Source organism: Tamandua tetradactyla, chromosome 23, assembly GCF_023851605.1.
Source record: "Tamandua tetradactyla isolate mTamTet1 chromosome 23, mTamTet1.pri, whole genome shotgun sequence".
In the NCBI taxonomy this organism is placed as follows: Eukaryota; Metazoa; Chordata; class Mammalia; order Pilosa; family Myrmecophagidae; genus Tamandua; species Tamandua tetradactyla.
The window spans coordinates 56,614,635-56,631,089 of record NC_135349.1 but is presented as its reverse complement, the minus strand read 5'-3'; the positions used below and the strand labels follow the sequence as shown (position 1 = coordinate 56,631,089).

General features: G+C 68.4%; 3 protein-coding genes across 4 annotated transcripts; 1 reads left to right on the top strand and 2 right to left on the bottom strand.

Annotated features, from left to right (window-relative positions):
* Window positions 1-2,892: 2,892 nt before the first annotated feature.
* Window positions 2,893-5,587, bottom strand: RPUSD1 (RNA pseudouridine synthase domain containing 1). 2 transcript variants are annotated; one of them, XM_077142283.1, is made up of 6 exons: window positions 5,485-5,587; window positions 4,922-5,124; window positions 4,695-4,818; window positions 4,479-4,581; window positions 4,278-4,379; window positions 2,893-3,899 (listed from the first exon to the last, which is right to left on the bottom strand). In XM_077142283.1, the coding sequence occupies exons 2-6, from the start codon at window positions 5,101-5,103 to the stop codon at window positions 3,484-3,486; spliced, it is 927 nt and encodes a 308-aa protein (XP_076998398.1). In that variant the 5' UTR covers window positions 5,104-5,124; window positions 5,485-5,587; the 3' UTR covers window positions 2,893-3,483. The 2 variants fall into 2 exon arrangements, with proteins under 2 accessions (XP_076998398.1, XP_076998399.1); XM_077142284.1 differs by having other exon boundaries at window positions 4,695-4,788.
* Window positions 5,588-5,871: 284 nt separating this feature from the next.
* On the top strand, window positions 5,872-13,209 carry CHTF18 (chromosome transmission fidelity factor 18). The gene is made up of 21 exons (XM_077142281.1): window positions 5,872-5,962; window positions 6,192-6,324; window positions 6,462-6,630; window positions 7,021-7,113; window positions 7,206-7,258; window positions 7,394-7,541; window positions 7,909-8,118; window positions 8,534-8,631; window positions 8,893-9,016; window positions 9,117-9,262; window positions 9,397-9,490; window positions 9,689-9,787; window positions 9,865-9,995; window positions 10,434-10,605; window positions 11,311-11,535; window positions 11,615-11,764; window positions 11,871-12,001; window positions 12,225-12,363; window positions 12,447-12,545; window positions 12,861-12,915; window positions 12,996-13,209. Exons 1-21 carry the CDS (start codon window positions 5,872-5,874, stop codon window positions 13,124-13,126), a joined length of 2,691 nt encoding a protein of 896 aa, XP_076998396.1. The 3' UTR covers window positions 13,127-13,209.
* GNG13 (G protein subunit gamma 13) lies at window positions 12,901-14,996 on the bottom strand. Its single transcript, XM_077142282.1, has 3 exons — window positions 14,881-14,996; window positions 13,521-13,652; window positions 12,901-13,353 (listed from the first exon to the last, which is right to left on the bottom strand). Exons 2-3 carry the CDS (start codon window positions 13,616-13,618, stop codon window positions 13,248-13,250), a joined length of 204 nt encoding a protein of 67 aa, XP_076998397.1. The 5' UTR covers window positions 13,619-13,652; window positions 14,881-14,996; the 3' UTR covers window positions 12,901-13,247.
* Between the last annotated feature and the right edge of the window lie 1,459 nt (window positions 14,997-16,455).

The following is a 16,455-nucleotide window of genomic DNA, read 5'->3' as shown; positions in this document are numbered from 1 at the left end:
GCCCCCGGGGCCGCCCCCCAGTCCCCCTGCGGCCGAGGCCCCCCTGGATGGGGGCACGTTGGGGAAGCCTTGGGGAGCGTCTGGACGGAGTGTGGTCTGCTGGGGCTGGGACCCAAGGTTCCCCAGTCCTCCCCATCAGCCCCTCCTCCCAGCTCCCGAGTCCTCTCCCAGCCCCCTTCTCCCACCCCCCCGTCCTCTCCCAGCCCCTCTCTCCCCCACAGCCTCCCGCGGCCCCTGGCCTGCCCTTGTCCCCGGGGCCGGGCCCCTGAGCCATCCCCACCCAGCAAGGAGCCCAGGGGCTTCTCGGCGCGGGTCGTCTCACCCACTCTGTGGGCCATGCCACGGGCTGGGGGCGCCGCTCGTCCTGGCCGAGGGCAGGGCAGGGAGACGCCGGGGTCAGCGCTGCAGGTACCGGGCCAGCTGGAGGCGGCACGGTGTGTAGCGCCAGGTGCGCGGCGCTGAGGCCGCCTCCAGGGAGGGGAACAACCCGCAACAACGCGGCGTTTTGGAACAAAAGGGAGTGGCGGGGGTGTGTGCAAACCCAGGGCCTCTCCCATCACAGGTCGGGGCTCAGGGGACCCCCAGCTGCGGCGGCGCCAATTAACCATGTGCGACAAACACTCACAGGGACCGCATCGCGGCCCTGGGGCCTGCCCAGGCCCCCGGGACTGGCCAGGAGGGCGAGGAGGGGTCCCATGTGCAGCCGCAGAGGGCCCGGCCCCGCAGGTGGGGGCTGACGCGTCCCCTGCCATCACCACCTGCTGGCGTGTTCCGTGCGGGTGAGTGCCCACTGCAGGGCTCCCCAGGGCAGGGTCCCCGCCCATCTCCACACCTTGCCTGGTGGGACCCGCCGTCTGCCCTGGTGCTGCCACCACCTGCACCTGCAGGGGCGGGCCTGTCGGTGACGCGGCGGCTGGTCCCTGGGGGCGGGAGGCACAGCGGGCACCTGCGCCCTGGCCCCGGGGAGCGGCTGAGCTCACAGCTGGCATCGGTCCAGCGCAGCCCCGTGGCCCTACGCACCCTCGCTGTGTGTGCCGAGACCCGCGGGCCGGAGGCGGTTGCATCCGTGTGTCTGCGTTGGCACCGGCCTATGCTGCTGTGTGGGTGCTGAGCTCGTTGAGGAGCCTCTGGGACCCTGCCTGACCCTCACCCCCATGTTGCAGCCATGGGCTGGGGGGCCCGAGACGGCCGTGCCCGGCAGCGGGGAGGCGAGGCTGCAGGAGGGACCACTGGCAACGCCCACGGGAATTGGCCCTGCCTGGAGCTGGGTCCCCTGCAGCCTGAGCCCCCGGGGCCCCCATCACGTTTCCACCACTCCGGGAGGGGTCTGGCTTTTGCTTGGCACCGCCAGGGGAGCTTTGGGCTCCGCACCCCACAGCGCTGGTTCAGCTGCTGCCACCCTGCCCTGGGGGGTGAACAGGGTGCTAGGTCCTCCCCCTACCAGGCACAGCAGAGGCCGTGGGAGCCGCAGGGTCCTCTTTGAGCTCTGGACAAGCTGCATGGACACAGCCCCGGGGGTGAAGGTCCAGGGATGCGGGGCCCAAAGGGGGCAGGGGCTGTCCTGGGGGAGGGTTAGGGGAGCGGTCACTGGGGGCAGCATTGAGTAGCTAGCCAGGTAACTTGGGGACTCTGCCCGGGGTGGGCACCCAGCCTGGCCACCCACCTGGATGTGGAGGGGGCTTGTCCTGTGGGGGTGGGGCCTGGGGGTGGGCTCAGCACAGGCAGCTGAGGCCGGGGAGGGCAGGAGATTGTAGTGGGGCTGCAGGCTGGGGACTTGGCCTGTAGGCAGCCCTGGCTGGACAGGTAACCCAGCGCCTGTCCCGGCTGCCCACTGACTCCAGCCCATGACCCCAGACACATATGTGACCTGTTTCACAGGAGAGAAACCGAGGCCCAGGGAGGCTGAACAGCTGGTCCAAGGCTGCCCAGCGTGGAGCAGTCAGGTCTCATCGATGGAAGTGGCACCAGAGGATGCACTTGAGTCCATTCCCTGCTTTGGGAACAGCGCCTTTGCAAACCGAGTCAGGACGGCATCGCGGCAGTGGGCAAAGGCTGCAGGACAGTGGTGGGGATGGAGGCAGCGCATCTCTCCAGAGGCCTCAGTGGACGGCTGCTGTTCAACACTGTGCAGCATCTGAGCCCTGGTCCCCAGGGCAGCGGGGGTGGCTCACGGGGCCTTGCCCTCAGTCTGGGTGGGCGGGTCGGGCCTCAGGGTTGGGGTGACCTGGCAGATGGGGTGCTAAGCCCTGGGCTGATGCCAGATAGGGAGACGAGATGGTCAGGAAAAGCCGGCAGGGATACAGAGAGTGCTGGGAGGTCTGAGATGCAGAAGGGATGGAGAAAGAGAAAGTTCGGGGACTGCCCCGGCCGGCAAGGGGCCCACACTGTGCACACCACGCAGACGGCAAGCGTGTAGGAGGATCGACAGGAGACCCGGGACTAGTTGGGAGTAGAGTTAGGGTTAGGGTGGTGGCGGCCGTAAACTGCTTTACGTTATCTGATTTATGTAGAACAGTCTGGGAGGAAGAGAACGCTCGTTTACCCCAAATGGTTATCTTAAGTATGAAGGAAGAGCACTGAAAGATAAGAACTATGTTCCCTCAGGAAGTACATGCACACCTTTTGTCATCCTGCAGTACATAAGCAGGATGTGGTTAAGAATAAAGTTGTCTGAAGTCTTAAGTCTGTTATCGCTGAGCTTCAGATCCTCTCATCCTGTCTGTCTCTTTCTTACTTTCTTGTCACTCCTTAACATCCTTCAAGCTCAGTTTCATAGGAAGCAACACAAGCGCACCTACCCCGGCCTGTCCTCCCCCAAGCAGGGGCTGCACGGAGCCCAAGACCACCCCAAAAAGACCTGGGTCCCCCCACATGAGACACAGTCACACCTGCTAGGGGGTTATGGTTGCCGAGTTTATTCCCAGCTCTGGGGTTCAGTGGCAGCAGCAGTGGGTGTACACGGGTTCGGGGGGCCCAGGTTGGGGGTCCCACAGGCTAGGGACTGACAACCTGTGGTTGCAGGAGATGCACAGCTGGGAACTCGGGAGATTCCAAAGAACAGGTAGCACTTGCCTGAGTCCTAGAGGGTGTGTGAGGCTGGGGCTGCTCAGTCACTACCCCAAACCCTGTCCACCAGGAGTCCACCCGGGTCCTGGGACAGGAGACCTCGCTGCAGGTGAGTGCGGCAGAAGCCAAGGCAGACGGGACGTCCGGCCCGTTGACGCCAGGCCAGCCCGGGGAGGGGCTTCTGTGCAGGATGGAGGCAACTGCAGCCAGTCCCCCTGTGGCATGGAGCCCAGTCCCGCCTCTGCCCCGAGGCTGGCTGAGCTCAGAGGCGCTTCCCCTCGCTGGGCCTCACCCCTGTGCTGCGGGGGCCCCGCGGGGAGCCTCAGTGCCAGAAAAGCATCTGGGAGGGTCCTTGCTTCCCCTGGGGGTCCTGGGAGACCAGTGACCCCGCTGTCCACCAGCGCCCCCAGCCACCCCTCAGTTCTCTGGCTCCAGTGTCCACTCTGCCAGCCACTGCAGGCACAAGGCCCGCTGCGCCTCGGTCTCGGGGGGCTTGGGGGGAGGTGGTGGGGGCTGGCCCAGGCCCGGCAGGTTGGGGGCAGGGCTGCTGGGCCCGGGGCCTCTGCCCACGGGGGCATCTCGCAGAGCCTGGATGAGCTGGTCCAGTGGGTGCACGAGAGTGTGGGGGCTCCAGCAGGCGTCGACAGTGGGCAGGAAGGGGTCCGGCGTGCAGGCCTCCACGCACTCGGCGGGCGTGGGCACGCGCAGATACAGGGCGTGCAGCATCATGCGGAACGGCTGGGCCTCCTGGCCTGCGGCCCGCCCGTACGTCAGGTCGCCCACGATGGGGTGGCCCAGCGCGCTACAGTGGACGCGGAGCTGGTGGGTGCGGCCTGCCGGGGGTGGCAGGGTCAGTAGGGGAGAGGACGCTCTGGGACTGTGCCCCCACCTCCTGCTCCCCACGGAGGAGTGGTCCACCCAGCAACCTCCTCTCTGCAGCCTTGGACCCTTGCAGCCCGTCTGCATGGTGGGATCTGACCCGCCCCTCCCACGAGACCAGGACCAGGACCACTGTGGGCCAGCCCTAGGACCCTAAGACCCCCAACTCCCAGATGGGAGGTCCCACCCCAGGAACGACCACGCTGCCAGTGACCCGGGGAGGCCCCGGGCGGGTGGCTCTTCCCGTGACTCGGTTGCCTTTCCTGTGTGCTGCACGCTGGGTGTCTCGCGTTGGGGGGGGAGGACAACAGGTGTGGACCCACGGGGCCCACCTGTGAGCGGCTGCAGCAGCACCTTGGACACAGGGTCACCTGCGTACAGCCCGTGCTCCAACACCACCAGCTCTGTGATGCTCGGCTTGGGGTTCACACAGCCTGGTGGTTAAGGGCCGCGTGAGGGCCGCCCAGGCCAGCCCCCGACCCCACCGCGGCCGGCCCCACCCCCAGGGACTCGCCCCTTCCGCCCCGCCCTACCCGGCGTGCCCTCGATGCACATGGTGTGGGTGCGGCCCTCCGCGCCGCTTTGGCCGATGGAGTAGCTGATGGTCATCCTGCTCTCCTGGACGTGTCCCCGCACCTGCCGGGTAGGAGGTATAGGTGGTTCGCGGGACCCCACCTGCCGCCAGGAGGCTGGGGCAGAGCTGAGGCCGGCAGGGGTCCCGAGGCCCCGCTCTGGGGCCGCGGCCTCACCAGCGCCAGGTATGCCTTGGTGACACGCCGCTCCTTGAAGCACCTGTAGGCGCTGCCCGCGGCCGCCTTGTTGAGGGCCACGCAGAGCGCCCCGCTGGTGGAGAAGTCCAGCTGGTGACAGAACCTGGTAATGGGGGGCGGCGGCGGCTGAGAGGCCCCCCTCGGCCCCGCCAGCGGTCCCCCGCGGCCCCACGTCAGCGCCGTCCCCCGGCAAGGCCGCCCCCCACCTAAAACCGTAGTAGGTGCCGGGGTCGGCCAGCTCCGGGAAGCGGTGCCGCAGCTGCTTCTGCAGAGTCAGCGTCTCGCACCAGGCCTTGCTATCGATGCGGACGTCCCAGTGCTTGTTGACCACCAGGAAATCGCGGCTGCGGTACACGATGGACAGGTTCTCCACACTCACCGGTTCCATGGGCACTGCGCGGCTGGGGGCCTGGGGCGCAGCGGGCGCGGGTCAGCCTCCGCGCCGGCCGCGCCGGCCCCCGCCGCGCCCACGCGGGGGCAGATGCAGATCCGTTCGCCGGCGCGCCCGCGCGTCCCCGGGTCTCCCCGCCGCGTCATGGGCGCATCAAGGACCTTCTCCAGGTCCCAGAACGCGCGGAGGACCACAGTAGGGCGCGCGGCTGCCGGGCCGGCCTGCGCCCCCCGCCCCCGCCCGCGGAGGCCCCGCCCCTCCCTGGAGGCTCCGCCCCCACCGGAGAGGGCAGCCGCGAGCCGGCCGGTCCCAGCGGGGGCCTAAGACGCAGGGCCCCGCCTGTCTCCGAACCTGAGCCCCCAGCGGCCCGGAACCCACCTGCAGCCGGGCCGCGCCTTCCGGAACCCCGATGTCACCGCCCAGCCTGCGCCCTGCGCCCCCGGCCCCGCCGCCCCAGCTATCGAGCAGCACGGCGGCCGGGCCCGGGATGCGCGCGCAGGTCCGCCCCCGCCCCGCCCCGCCCCGCCCCGCCCCCACCGCGGACGGGCGGCTCTGCCGACCAATGGCGAGCGCGGCGGAAGCAGCCTCGGTAACGAAAGGGCGGCGAGGTAGGGGCGGGGCCTTCGGCCCGCCCGGCCTGCGCGCGCATACCCGCCCCGCCCCGGCTGAGCGCACTGGCCAATGGGGAGCGCCGTCAGGCGATGCCGGCCGCTGATTGGCGGCGCCGGGGCCGCGCCTGGGCGCGGGAGGTTCGGAGCCGGCGGCATGGATGGCGGCGAGCGGGCGCGGCGCGGCGTCGAGGGGCACTTCCACAGCCGGTTCGCGGCCGAGCTGGAGGTGCTGGCCGGGCTGGAAGGTGGGCGCGGGCGCCGGCGCCCAGAAAGGGCCCTACGGAGGGGACGAGGCGGCGGGCGGGGCCCGAGACCGAGGCGGCCCCGGCGGGGCCTGCGGGAGACCCGGGGCCGCCAGCGCCGTGCTGCCGAGCCCGGGGCCAGGCCGCGGGGCAGCCCCTCGCCCCTGGGATGCCTGCGGGTCGGCTCGCGGGCTGGGGAGGGGCCTCTCCTCTCCTCCTCCTGTCCCCACAGCTCCCAGGGCCAAGCGGCGCCGGCTGAAGGACTTCGGGCCGGAAGACACGGAGGGGCTGCCGCCTCCCCTCTCCCCGCAGGACGCCGCGCCCCCGCCGAGTCCCGCGCTCCCCGTCGAGCTGTGGGGTGCTGGGTGCGTGCCGTGGGCCCCTTCGGCAGAGGCTTAGAGGAATCGGGGGAGCGGGAGGCCCCGAGGCCTGAGGTGTGGCTTCGAACCTCGGCCCGATGACAGGACACAAGACCACAACACCGAATCCCGTCTCTTCCCAGGCCCTCGGGCGCTGGTGCCAACGCACAGCTCGTGCAGGCCTCCTCTGCCACCCGCAATCCTGTCCTGCGGCGGCCCCCGGTCCTGGAAGACTACATCAATGTGACATCCTCCGGTGGCGACCGGGCTTTCCTCGTGCTGCGAGCTGACCCCATGGGCACTGGGGTGCAGGTGGGGCCACACGGGGCACAGGCCTGAGGCCTAGGCCTCAGGTCACTAGCCAGGCCCCTGGGTGCTCTCAGCAAGTCGCCTTGGCCGGTGGAGTTTTGGGGAGTTTGTCTGGAGTAAAGTGGGGTATGCCGCATGGTTCTGGGATGCAGCATGCAGAAGCTGCCCTGGAGGGTGATGTTGGGCATGGTGCTGGGCATGGCACAAGGGGCTGTGGAGTCACTACTCCTGAGCCTACCTGCAGCCAGGCACGTCTGCTGCAGGGGTGGCGGGACCCGCCCTGATTAGAGAGGGGCTACCCTGCCCACCCCGGCCAGCAGACGCCAAGTGGGGGTGTCTGAGCACTGTTGTGAGGGAGTGTTCGGAGGTGATGGCCGCTCTTCCTCTCCCCAGAGCCCACCTCTTGACATCCGGTGGCGTGGTCGCAGCCAGCTGGACCTGCTGGGCGTGCCCTTCGCCTCCCTGAGGGAGCAGGTGGACAGTGAGGTGGGGTCTGCTGGGCCCTGGCCGGGAGGTGCGGTCCTGGGAACACCGTGGTCTTTGGACCGTCCCAATCCTGGCTCTTTTTGTTTGTGCAGCGGCGGCAGCGGCTGCTACAGGAAGCCCAGCAGCTTTCAGATACGCTGCACAGGTGACTGATGGTCTTCCTGCCCTTAGACCTTTACCCTGTCTTTCTACCGACCCCCTGTCTGTGCCCTGTGGGGTGGGGTTGCTGTGTGCCCCGTGTGGGCCACGGCCTTGTGGCTGAGGGTCCTGTGCTCTTCAGCCTCAGGCCTGAGTTGGGGGAGGAGACCCAGCCTATGGGGGGCCCTGAGGAGGATCTGGAGGTGCCCGGCGGCACAGATGTCTCCCAGCACCGCCTTTGGGTGGATGAATTTGCACCCCAGCACTACACAGAGCTGCTGAGTGATGACGTGAGGCCCCCTTGCTCAGTGACCAGCCCCCTTCGGGAGGGAAGGCTCTTCGGACTGTCAGGATGGGGGAGGACCTGTATTCCCCGATGATTTCTAAGTGGGAAACTGAGGCCCAGCTGGGGCCAGCTTGCGGGTCTCCTAGGGAGCTGCTCTGGGCTGGGCTGGGCATGTTCCCTGCCCTGAGCCTCCATCCGCCCTGCTTTCTTGTCTGCTGCTGGGTGGCCCTGGGGCGTGGGACCCCACTGCACTTGCTGGCAGGGTGGCTGGCTACCAGCCACAACCTCCCGGCCCCAGGGCCCTTGTCTGCCAATGGGGTCATGGCAGCAGGGAGGTGGGCCACTCCTCCAGCCTTGCCTCCCTCCCACAGTTCACCAACCGCTGCCTCCTCAAGTGGCTGAAGCAGTGGGATGTGGCGGTATTTGGCCGTGAGAGGCCTGTTCGGAAGCCCAGGCTCGGTGTGGAGCAGCCCCGGGTCGGCAAGGAGGCCTCGGCCTCTGCCAAGTGGAAAAGCCATGAGCAGGTGCTGGAGGAGATGCTGGAGGCCGAGCTGGACGGGAGCCAGCGGCCCCGTCAGAAGGTGAGCCCTCCTGGCCTCCTCCCCAGCTCTGTGGGCCCTTCCATGCTCTCGTGGCCCCTGGGACTGCCAGGCAGGTTTACTTCCTGAGGCTTGGAGGCACCAGGGCGTCAGTAGGATCTTGAGTGTGCTTTCCACATGACAGGAAGAGAGTTGATCCCTTGGTGGGCCCCGCCCTTCGTCAGAATGCTCCTGGGGGGCAGCGAGTGGTTTTGGGGGCCAGGTATGGTGAGGGCTGATGCTCCTCTCTCCCAATCCCTCTGTAGCATTGTCCTGCTCTGAAGGCTCAGCTTTGTGTTGTTCTCAATTGCTGTGAGCTTCCTGCGGCCCGAGGCCTCTGGGGAGGTGGGCTCCAGCCTCTAGCGCTGGCCTGGGGATTCTTGGAGGGGTGGGTTCTAGCCATCTGCCCTGGCTGCAGGTGGCGCTGCTGTGCGGGCCTCCGGGGCTGGGCAAGACCACCCTGGCCCACGTGATCGCTCGGCATGCGGGGTACTGTGTGGTAGAAATGAATGCCAGGTGAGTGCAGGACGGCTCTGCATACAGGCTGAGGTCTGAGGAGCAGCGCGGCGGTCCCTGTCCCGTTTCCCTGGGTGGGCCCTGTGTCCTCGGGTTTCCTGCGTGGGCAGTGGTCACGTCACACAGCTGCACACCCCAGCTTCAGGCTGGCAGCTGGGCCTGGGAGACTTCCTGCCACGGTCGCTGGACAGGCAGTGCAGCCATGGCCTTGGCGAGTCTGGCTGTCCCTCCTCAACCTCTCCAAATCCCTGTCGGCTCCAGCGACGACCGCAGCCCTGAGGCCTTCCGCACATGCATTGAGGCGGCCACGCAGATGGAGTCAGTGCTGGGCGCTGGCGGGAAGCCCAACTGCTTGGTCATTGATGAGGTCGACGGCGCCCCCACGGTGGGTCCCGGGCGGGCGGGTGACATCCCACTTCTGGTCGCGGGTTGGCGGGGGCAGCTTGCGGCCACAGCTCACCACCCTGTCTCTGCACCGCCCTAAGGCTGCTGTCAACGTTCTCCTGAGCATTATGGAATGCAGGGGCCCGCAGGGGGCAGAGCTGGGGGCCCCGACTGCGTCCGCGGGAACGGGGCGGCGCCAGGGGCGGGGGCTTCTGATGCGGCCCATCATCTGCATCTGCAACGACCCGTGAGTGGGGGCCGCAGGGGGGTCGCCAGGCCCAGGGCAGGTACTCCAGGGCCCCAGGCCGCCCCCGTCACCCCAAAGTGCCCCGGCTTGTGGTTGGGAGGCCAGGTTCGCAGTGCTATCCCCTCTGCCCGCAGGTTCACACCCTCCCTGAGGCAGCTGAAGCAGCAGGCCCTCCTGCTCCACATCCCGCCAACACTGCCCTCGCGGCTGCTGCAGCGGCTCCTCGAGGTCAGCAAGGGCTGGGGGCTGGGCCTGGGCTCACCTTCGGGTGCACAGCATGGTCCTCGGTGGACGGTGGGCCTGTCTGGCCCCTAGACACCCCCTTCCATGTGCGAGTTTGGGCCTCCCAAGCTGCTTCCTGGGAAGGGGTGCCCCTGCCCCTGCCCCCGCCCTCCTCCCTACAGCCTCCGCCTTGCCTCCCTGCAGATCTCCCAGAAGCAGGGGATGCAGGCCGACCCGGGTGTGCTCGCTGCTCTCTGTGAGAAGACAGACAACGACATCCGGGCCTGTATCAACACTCTGCAGGTGGGCGGGGGTTGGGCTGTCCCTCGCACTGCCCCTGTACCCTCCGTGCTCGCCGCTCACCACCCCTGTGGGTGCAGTTTCTGCACGGGCAGGGCCGGCGGGAGCTGAGCCTGTGGGCGGTCCGGAGCACGTGCGTCGGCCTCAAGGACCAGCGCAGGGGGCTTTTCTCCGTGTGGCAGGTGGTCTTCCAGCTGCCCCGAGCCCAGAGGTGAGCCGGCGGCCGTGCCGGGGGCTGGGGGCCCCAGGCAGATGGGGCACCGTCTGGGTCTCTGGGCTGTATCACGTCCATGTGTCTACCCTCGGCCTGGTTGGTGCCCATGGTGGGGAGTGAGGCTCCCGCGATCCTGGTCCCCGGTCCCCGGTCTCCTCCCACTGGACATTGTCCCCCAGACCCCCAGCTCGGCCACCAGAGGCCGTCCTTTCTGCATCTGCTCTATGCCACTGTCAGGGCTGGGGAGCCGGCCCCGGGCTGGCATCTCCAGCTGGCTGAGGTTTCCCGTGTGGCCCAGGGCCTTGGGCAGGGGGAGCCCCGAGGAGAGGTGGGTGAGGGCCGGGGTGGGGGGCTGCTCCCAGTGTGGGAGGAAGGGTGGGCGCCCTCTCACTCCCCAGCCTCGGGTTCCCCACCCTCTTCTCTGCTTCCCCACAGGCGGTGGGTGGGCCGGGACCTGCTGCAGCCTGCCCACGTGCTCCTGGGTGGTGATGGTGATGGGGCCTCGGGGTCCCCGCCCACCAAGGAGCCTCTGACCACGGCCTCCCAGCACTTCTACCACGTGCTGCATGTCGCCGCCTCCGCGGGCGAGCACGAGAAGGTGATCCAGGTGACTGCTCCCCCCAGGGGTGGGGGATGAGCGGCAGGTGGGGCCTGGACTTACAACGCAGGGCAGGTCTCCCGAGCCACAGGCCGGCTGGTGGAGAGGCTTTAGGCGGCGCCAAGGGCGGGAGTGGGAGGCGGGTGGCAGCGCGGGCGAGGGAGGCAGGGGGTTGGTGGCAGGCCTGGCAGAGGGGTCCAGCTCTGGGTTGGGAGTTGTTTGGGGACTGTGTGGTGGGGGCCGCAGTCTAGCCACCTGGATATGGGGTGCTTGGGGGATGGGGGTTGTGTCCTGAGCAGGTGGCACAGCAACCCCCCCCACCCCAACCCTGCAAATCCCTGGTCTAAGCTGCTTCCCGAAGCATAAGCAGCTTTGGATCAGCCGCTGTGGGATTCGTGCCCAGGCAGGGACCTCCTGCCTCATCCCCCTCTTCATGGGCTGGGGGCGAGGTGTCTGTGCAGCCCCTGGAAGCTTCACCCCCTCAGTTCTGTGCACACAGCTGCGTGCAGGCCGTTTTACTCCTTGAGGCAGTGGGGCTGAGGGGCCAGGGCTGGCCCAGCCTGGCCTTTCAGAGTGTGAAGCTGTCCCCCGAGGCTCTGCTGGCAGACTCGAGGCAAAGGCCCCAACAGGCAGTGTTTGTGCCATGGGATGGGGCAGGGAGGGCTGCCTGGAGGCAGCCGGCCCGCCCAAGCCCACACAGTGGCCCCCTCGCAGGGCCTGTTTGACAACTTCCTGCGGCTGCGGCTGCGGGACCCGGGCCTGGGCGCGGTGTGTGCGGCCCTCGACTGGCTGGCCTTTGACGACACCCTGGCCTGCGCGGCCCACCGCGGCCAGAGTTTCCAGCTGCTGCGCTACCTGCCCTTCCTGCCCGCGGCCTTCCATGTGCTGCTGGCCTCCAGCCACGTGCCGCGCCTCACCTTCCCCAGCAGCCAGCAGGAGGTGTGCGCCTGGCCCGTCCGTATGCCCGCGCGTGTGCCCACCTGTGGTGGCTTCCGGGTGCTGACTGTCTCCCCCCCAGGCCCAGGCCCGCACCAGCCGCACACAGACCCTGGTCCAGACGCTGGTGTCAGGCACCTCACCGGCCGTCCGCAGCCGGGCCACACCCCAGGCCCTCGTCCTGGACACTCTCTGTCTGCTCCTGGACATCCTTGCGCCCAGGCTGCGCCCCGTGAGTGCTTGCTTAGGGGGCGGGGCCAGCAGGGGTGCTGGGGGTCCGGCTGTGCTCGGCAGGGGTGCTGGGGGTCCGGCTGTGCTCAGGCCCCACCTGCCCGCAGGTGAGCGTGCAGCTGTACAGTGCCCGCGAGAAGCAGCAGCTGGCTGGGCTGGTGGGCACCATGCTTGCCTACAGCCTCAGCTACCGGCAGGAGCGCGCGCCCGACGGCCAGTACACCTACAGGCTGGAGCCGTGAGCGCCGGGTGCCTCCACGGGGGCTGGGTGGGACATGGCCCTCGGGTTCCCACCTGTCCGGGCATAGGGGGAGGTTCTGGCTCAACCCTGACAGTGGGAAAACCAGGGTTCATCTCATCCCCAGTGGTTGGGGGAGGCTGGTGCCAGGACGTGCCCTGAGTCCATGAGGTGGTGGGGGCCCACTGACCCGGCCCTGACGTCCCACCTGCCCTGAGCGCAGGAACCTGGAGGAAGTCTGCCGCTTCCCCGAGCTGCCTGCCCGCAAGCCGCTCACCTACCAGGCCAAGCAGCTCATCGCCCGCGAAATCGAGGTGGAGAAGATGCGGAGAGCGGAGGCCTCGGCCCGGGCAGGCTCCCAGGTGAGTGCCTGGCCCCAAAACCCAGGGTGGGGGCCCTGACGTTGGCCCCGCCCAGCCCCCCTCATTTACTCCTGCCCCTGCAGCCGGATGGGGGCCATGAGCAGAAGAGGGTGTGCCCTGCCCCCCACAGCCACGTGCAGCGGCTGGAGCACATCATGAGAAGAGCTGCTTTCGAGGAGCAGGTAAAGGGAGGGGCTGGCAGGAGGGGCTGAGGACTTCTGCTCTGGACCCCCGAGGCTCCAGCAGCTGATCCAGCCACCCTCCCATCTGTGCATGAAGGGGCGGTGCTAGCCATGCCCCTTGGGCCCGACCCCAGCAGCGGACAGAGCTCTCAGCCCTACAGCGTCTGCCCACCTGAGGAACTGGGTGGGAAGGCTGCTTGTGCTGTGGCCTCATCCTGGGATGTGGCCGCTGGCCCCCTCGCGGTGGCACCTGGGGTTCAGGACCACCAGGGTCTGTCCCCCGCCTGCTACCTGACTGGCCTCCCCTCCCCTCAGCCGGAGAGAGACTTCTTTGGGCGGGTGGTCACCAGGAGAGCTGCCCTGAGCCCAGGTGAGCCCAGGTGTGCCCAGGTGTGCGGGTGGCAGGGAGGGGGTGCCGGGCCTGGCACCAAGGAGCCCGTGTGCCCCCAGAGGACGCAGCCCCTGAGCCGGCGGAGTGGTGCCCGGGCACGGCTGTGGGCAGGAGTGACGTGTGGTTCCGCTTCAATGAGGGCGTCTCCAATGCCGTGCGCCGCAGCCTGTACATCCGGGACCTGCTGTAGCCTGGCCGGCCGTGGGGAGCCCTGGCACAGAGCGCATGAGACACGGCAGACCCTCGACATTCTTTATAAAAGTTACACCTTCACACGCCCGAGCGCACTGCCAGGCGGTCGGGGTCGGGGGTCACAGGAGGGTGCATTTGCCTTTCTCCACCCACGGGTTGTTCTTCATGAGGTCAGGGTTCAGGAAGGGGTCTTTGGGGATCCCATCCTCGATCCACTTGAGCAGCCTGGGGGGTGGGAGGGTGCGGTGAGCGGGGGGCACCGTGGGCACCCCTGCAGGCTGGGTGTGGCCTGGGCGTTTGCACATGTACCTGGGCAGGCAAATGAGATGCAAATCGCGCCTGGGCCTGGGGGGGGGGGACAGGGGAGTAGGCTGGGGTCCTGGGGGGCTCACTCGGGGATGGTCTTGGACGACATCTCCCTCTTGAAGGCCAGCTGGTACTTGAGGCTCTCCACCTCCTTCTTCATCTGGGGCACGTCCCACTCCTCCATGGCATCAGGGGCTTCTGCGGTGGCCAGCCTGGGGCTGCGGGCAGGGGAGGAACCACAGCCAGGGGCCCAGTCGGCAGCTCCCCACCCCCAGGAGAGCCTGGAGGGCACAGGCCCCCAGCCCTGCCTAGGTCCACATGGTACTGGGGTGCAGGCGGGAGCTGAGGCCCGTGACGAGGCGCCATGTGCTGCAGCCCCCATGGGGCTAATTAGGGCCGAGGGAACCCTCCACTCCTAAGGCTGCCCCCAGGAGGAGCAGGGCCTGGCAGAGGGCCCAGGAGCCCACCCCAACCCCAGGCTGTAGGGGCCCCTGGGTGGCCTTGGGGTGGGGCAGGGCCGCAGGAGGCTGGACTTCGCCTGGCCACCCCCCGGGCTCTAGGCAGCCTACTGCCCAGCTGCTTTGCATGGGGACACAGTCCACCCGGCTGGAGGATTTGGCTGTAATTTGCCTCTCTGGGTGGAAGGACTGGTGAGGACCCCGGGACCCAGGGCAGGTCCAGAACTGGAGATGCTGGTATGTCCCGCTGCCCAGTGTCCCTCCAGGACTCAGACCACTGCAGCCTGTTCTGCCTCTGTATTAGTGTGGCCTGGCGGCCACAGGCTGAAACTCAGAAGATGGAGCCCATCCGGGGCCAGGGGTGGCTGTCCACAGGGCCCTTCATGGTGCCCCAGCCCTGTCCCCTTCCTGGCCGGGCAGCCTGCGACTGGCTTCGTGGAGGTTGGGAGGGAGGACGGGGCCGGCAGCAGGCCAGGCAAGGGGAGGGGCCTCGAGCAGCGGGGGTCCCTGGCACAGGGTCTCTATCCTGGGAAGGCTGTGGCTGCGCCGGCCGGGTGAGCAGCCCAGGGCCTCGGAGTCGGAACCTCAGTGGGGGGATGGGGGTGGGGACCCGGGGCGTCCTCAGATTTCGGGCGGCCCGCGCACTTACCTGCATGGAGCCCGTCCAGCCCGCACGCACCGCCGGAGCCGCCCCCAGGCCGCGGCGCTCCCGGCGCTCAGGGCACGCACGGCCCGGCTGCGCGGGTGGCGGGCACTGCGGGGCGGCGCGCACGGCTCCCGCAGCTCCCCGGCTCGCCGGCCGCGCGCGCCCTCCCACACCCGCCCCTGCCGGCGCGCCTGCTGGGGACGAGGGGCCGCCCGACCGTTCGACCCTGGCCACCCTGGGACAGGCCAGCCTGAGTTCTGCAGACGAGGGCACTCCAGGGATGACGCATGGGGTCAGTTCAGGGGTCTCGGGTCTCGGGTTTTTCTCAGTTCCTCACCGTACCTTGAGAGGTGACAGCGAGGAAGGGGCGATGGTGAAGAGGACGTGCTGGGCAGAGTGAAGGCGGGCAGCGGGCAGCGGGTGGTAGGGCCCTGTCAGGGTGCCCCGCCCCTCCTGCCCCCTGGGCCGGCCCTGGCACCGCCCCTGCCTGTTTGCTGGGCCCAGGGCGGTGCTTCCTCCTCCCTGAGAACCCTGGGGGCTCACCCGCAGGTGGGAGGTGAGCCAGGGTGGGTGCTGGGCCTGGCCAAGGGGCAGCAGTGGGCTCCGGGGTGGGGGCACTGACCCCCTGGTGGGATCTTTGACATGCCTCTGGGGTGGTGAGTCCCAGCTCAGGGTGGTCAAACCAAGACTGGTGGCCACTGGTGGCACAGGGTGGATTCTGCACAGGGGCTTCTCTCCATTGCAGCCCACCCTTAGCCCAAGGCAGGCCCTCCTCTGTAGCTTCCCCATCAAAGCAGGAGCCTGAGCCCCCAGCAGGCCCTGAGTCTCATCCCCCTTTCCTGCCATGGGAGCCGTGCCGTGGGGACCAGGGTGACGCAGATGCCAGGCTGCCTCTCAGGTGGGGGGCCCCTAGGCAGCAACGGAGTCCCGGGGGCACCTGTGTGAGGCTGGCACAGCCTAGGCATGTGCCCTGGGGCCTTGTGGGGAGCCCCCTGACCAGATCCTGGCACTGGCCATTCTGTCCTGGGAGGCAGGACAGTGGGTACAGGACATCACGTGGGGCAGCCGCTCTGAGATTCTGGCCCCCGGCCTCGCAATGTCAGGTCACAGGCACTTCTGGAACGGGTCTCTGAGGCTGAGGCGCACTGGGGGCGGGAGGGATTATTTTGATCGCAGATTTATGGGTGTGGAGGAGTTGGCGTCCCTGTGCAGGAAGATGGTCAGCAGTGCGGGCTGGGACCGAGGGAGGTGCGCTCTGGGCCCTGCGGCGGCACCCCATCATTGGAGCTGATGGGGGTGGGGCCTGCTGTCTCCTTGTGGCTGCGACCCCAGGGCACCAGGGAGCTGTTGGGGGGCCCTGCCCACCGGTGTGGCCGGACAGTCCCAGAGCCCCCTGCAGCTGTCCTCAGGCACCCTGGGCATGGTGAGGAGGTGTGTGTGGCTGTCCCGCAAGGCCCAGGGCAGCCCCCCTTGACCAGTGACAGCTCTAGAAACCCAGGCCTGGGTGGCAACAGACTCATCTGCGACTGGAAACCCAGGGGAGGCTGAGAAAGCCGGTGGAGCTCGGGATGGTGTCAGGCCACTGGGTTCTGTCCCGGATGGCCTGTGGGGAGCCCCGGGCACCCTGCCTATTAGATGCTGGCACAGCCAGGATGGGGCCACCTCGGGCTTATGCTCGTTCGCCCACTGCCCCTTCCAAAGTGGGCCCTGGAGAGTGTCTGTGCCGCCCGCACAGGCTCTGAAATTAGCTCCCTAATTGGGTCGCCTGAAGGGAGAGTGGCCTGGCCTAGAAACAGGCCGGCCGGGCCCCATGTGCCTGTCTGTGGCCTCCTGGGGGAGGCTGGGGCAGTGAGACCTGTGTCAGTGCTGGCTGTGGCTTGGGAGGGAACATGGTGCCCCACTGCACCCCCTTATCAG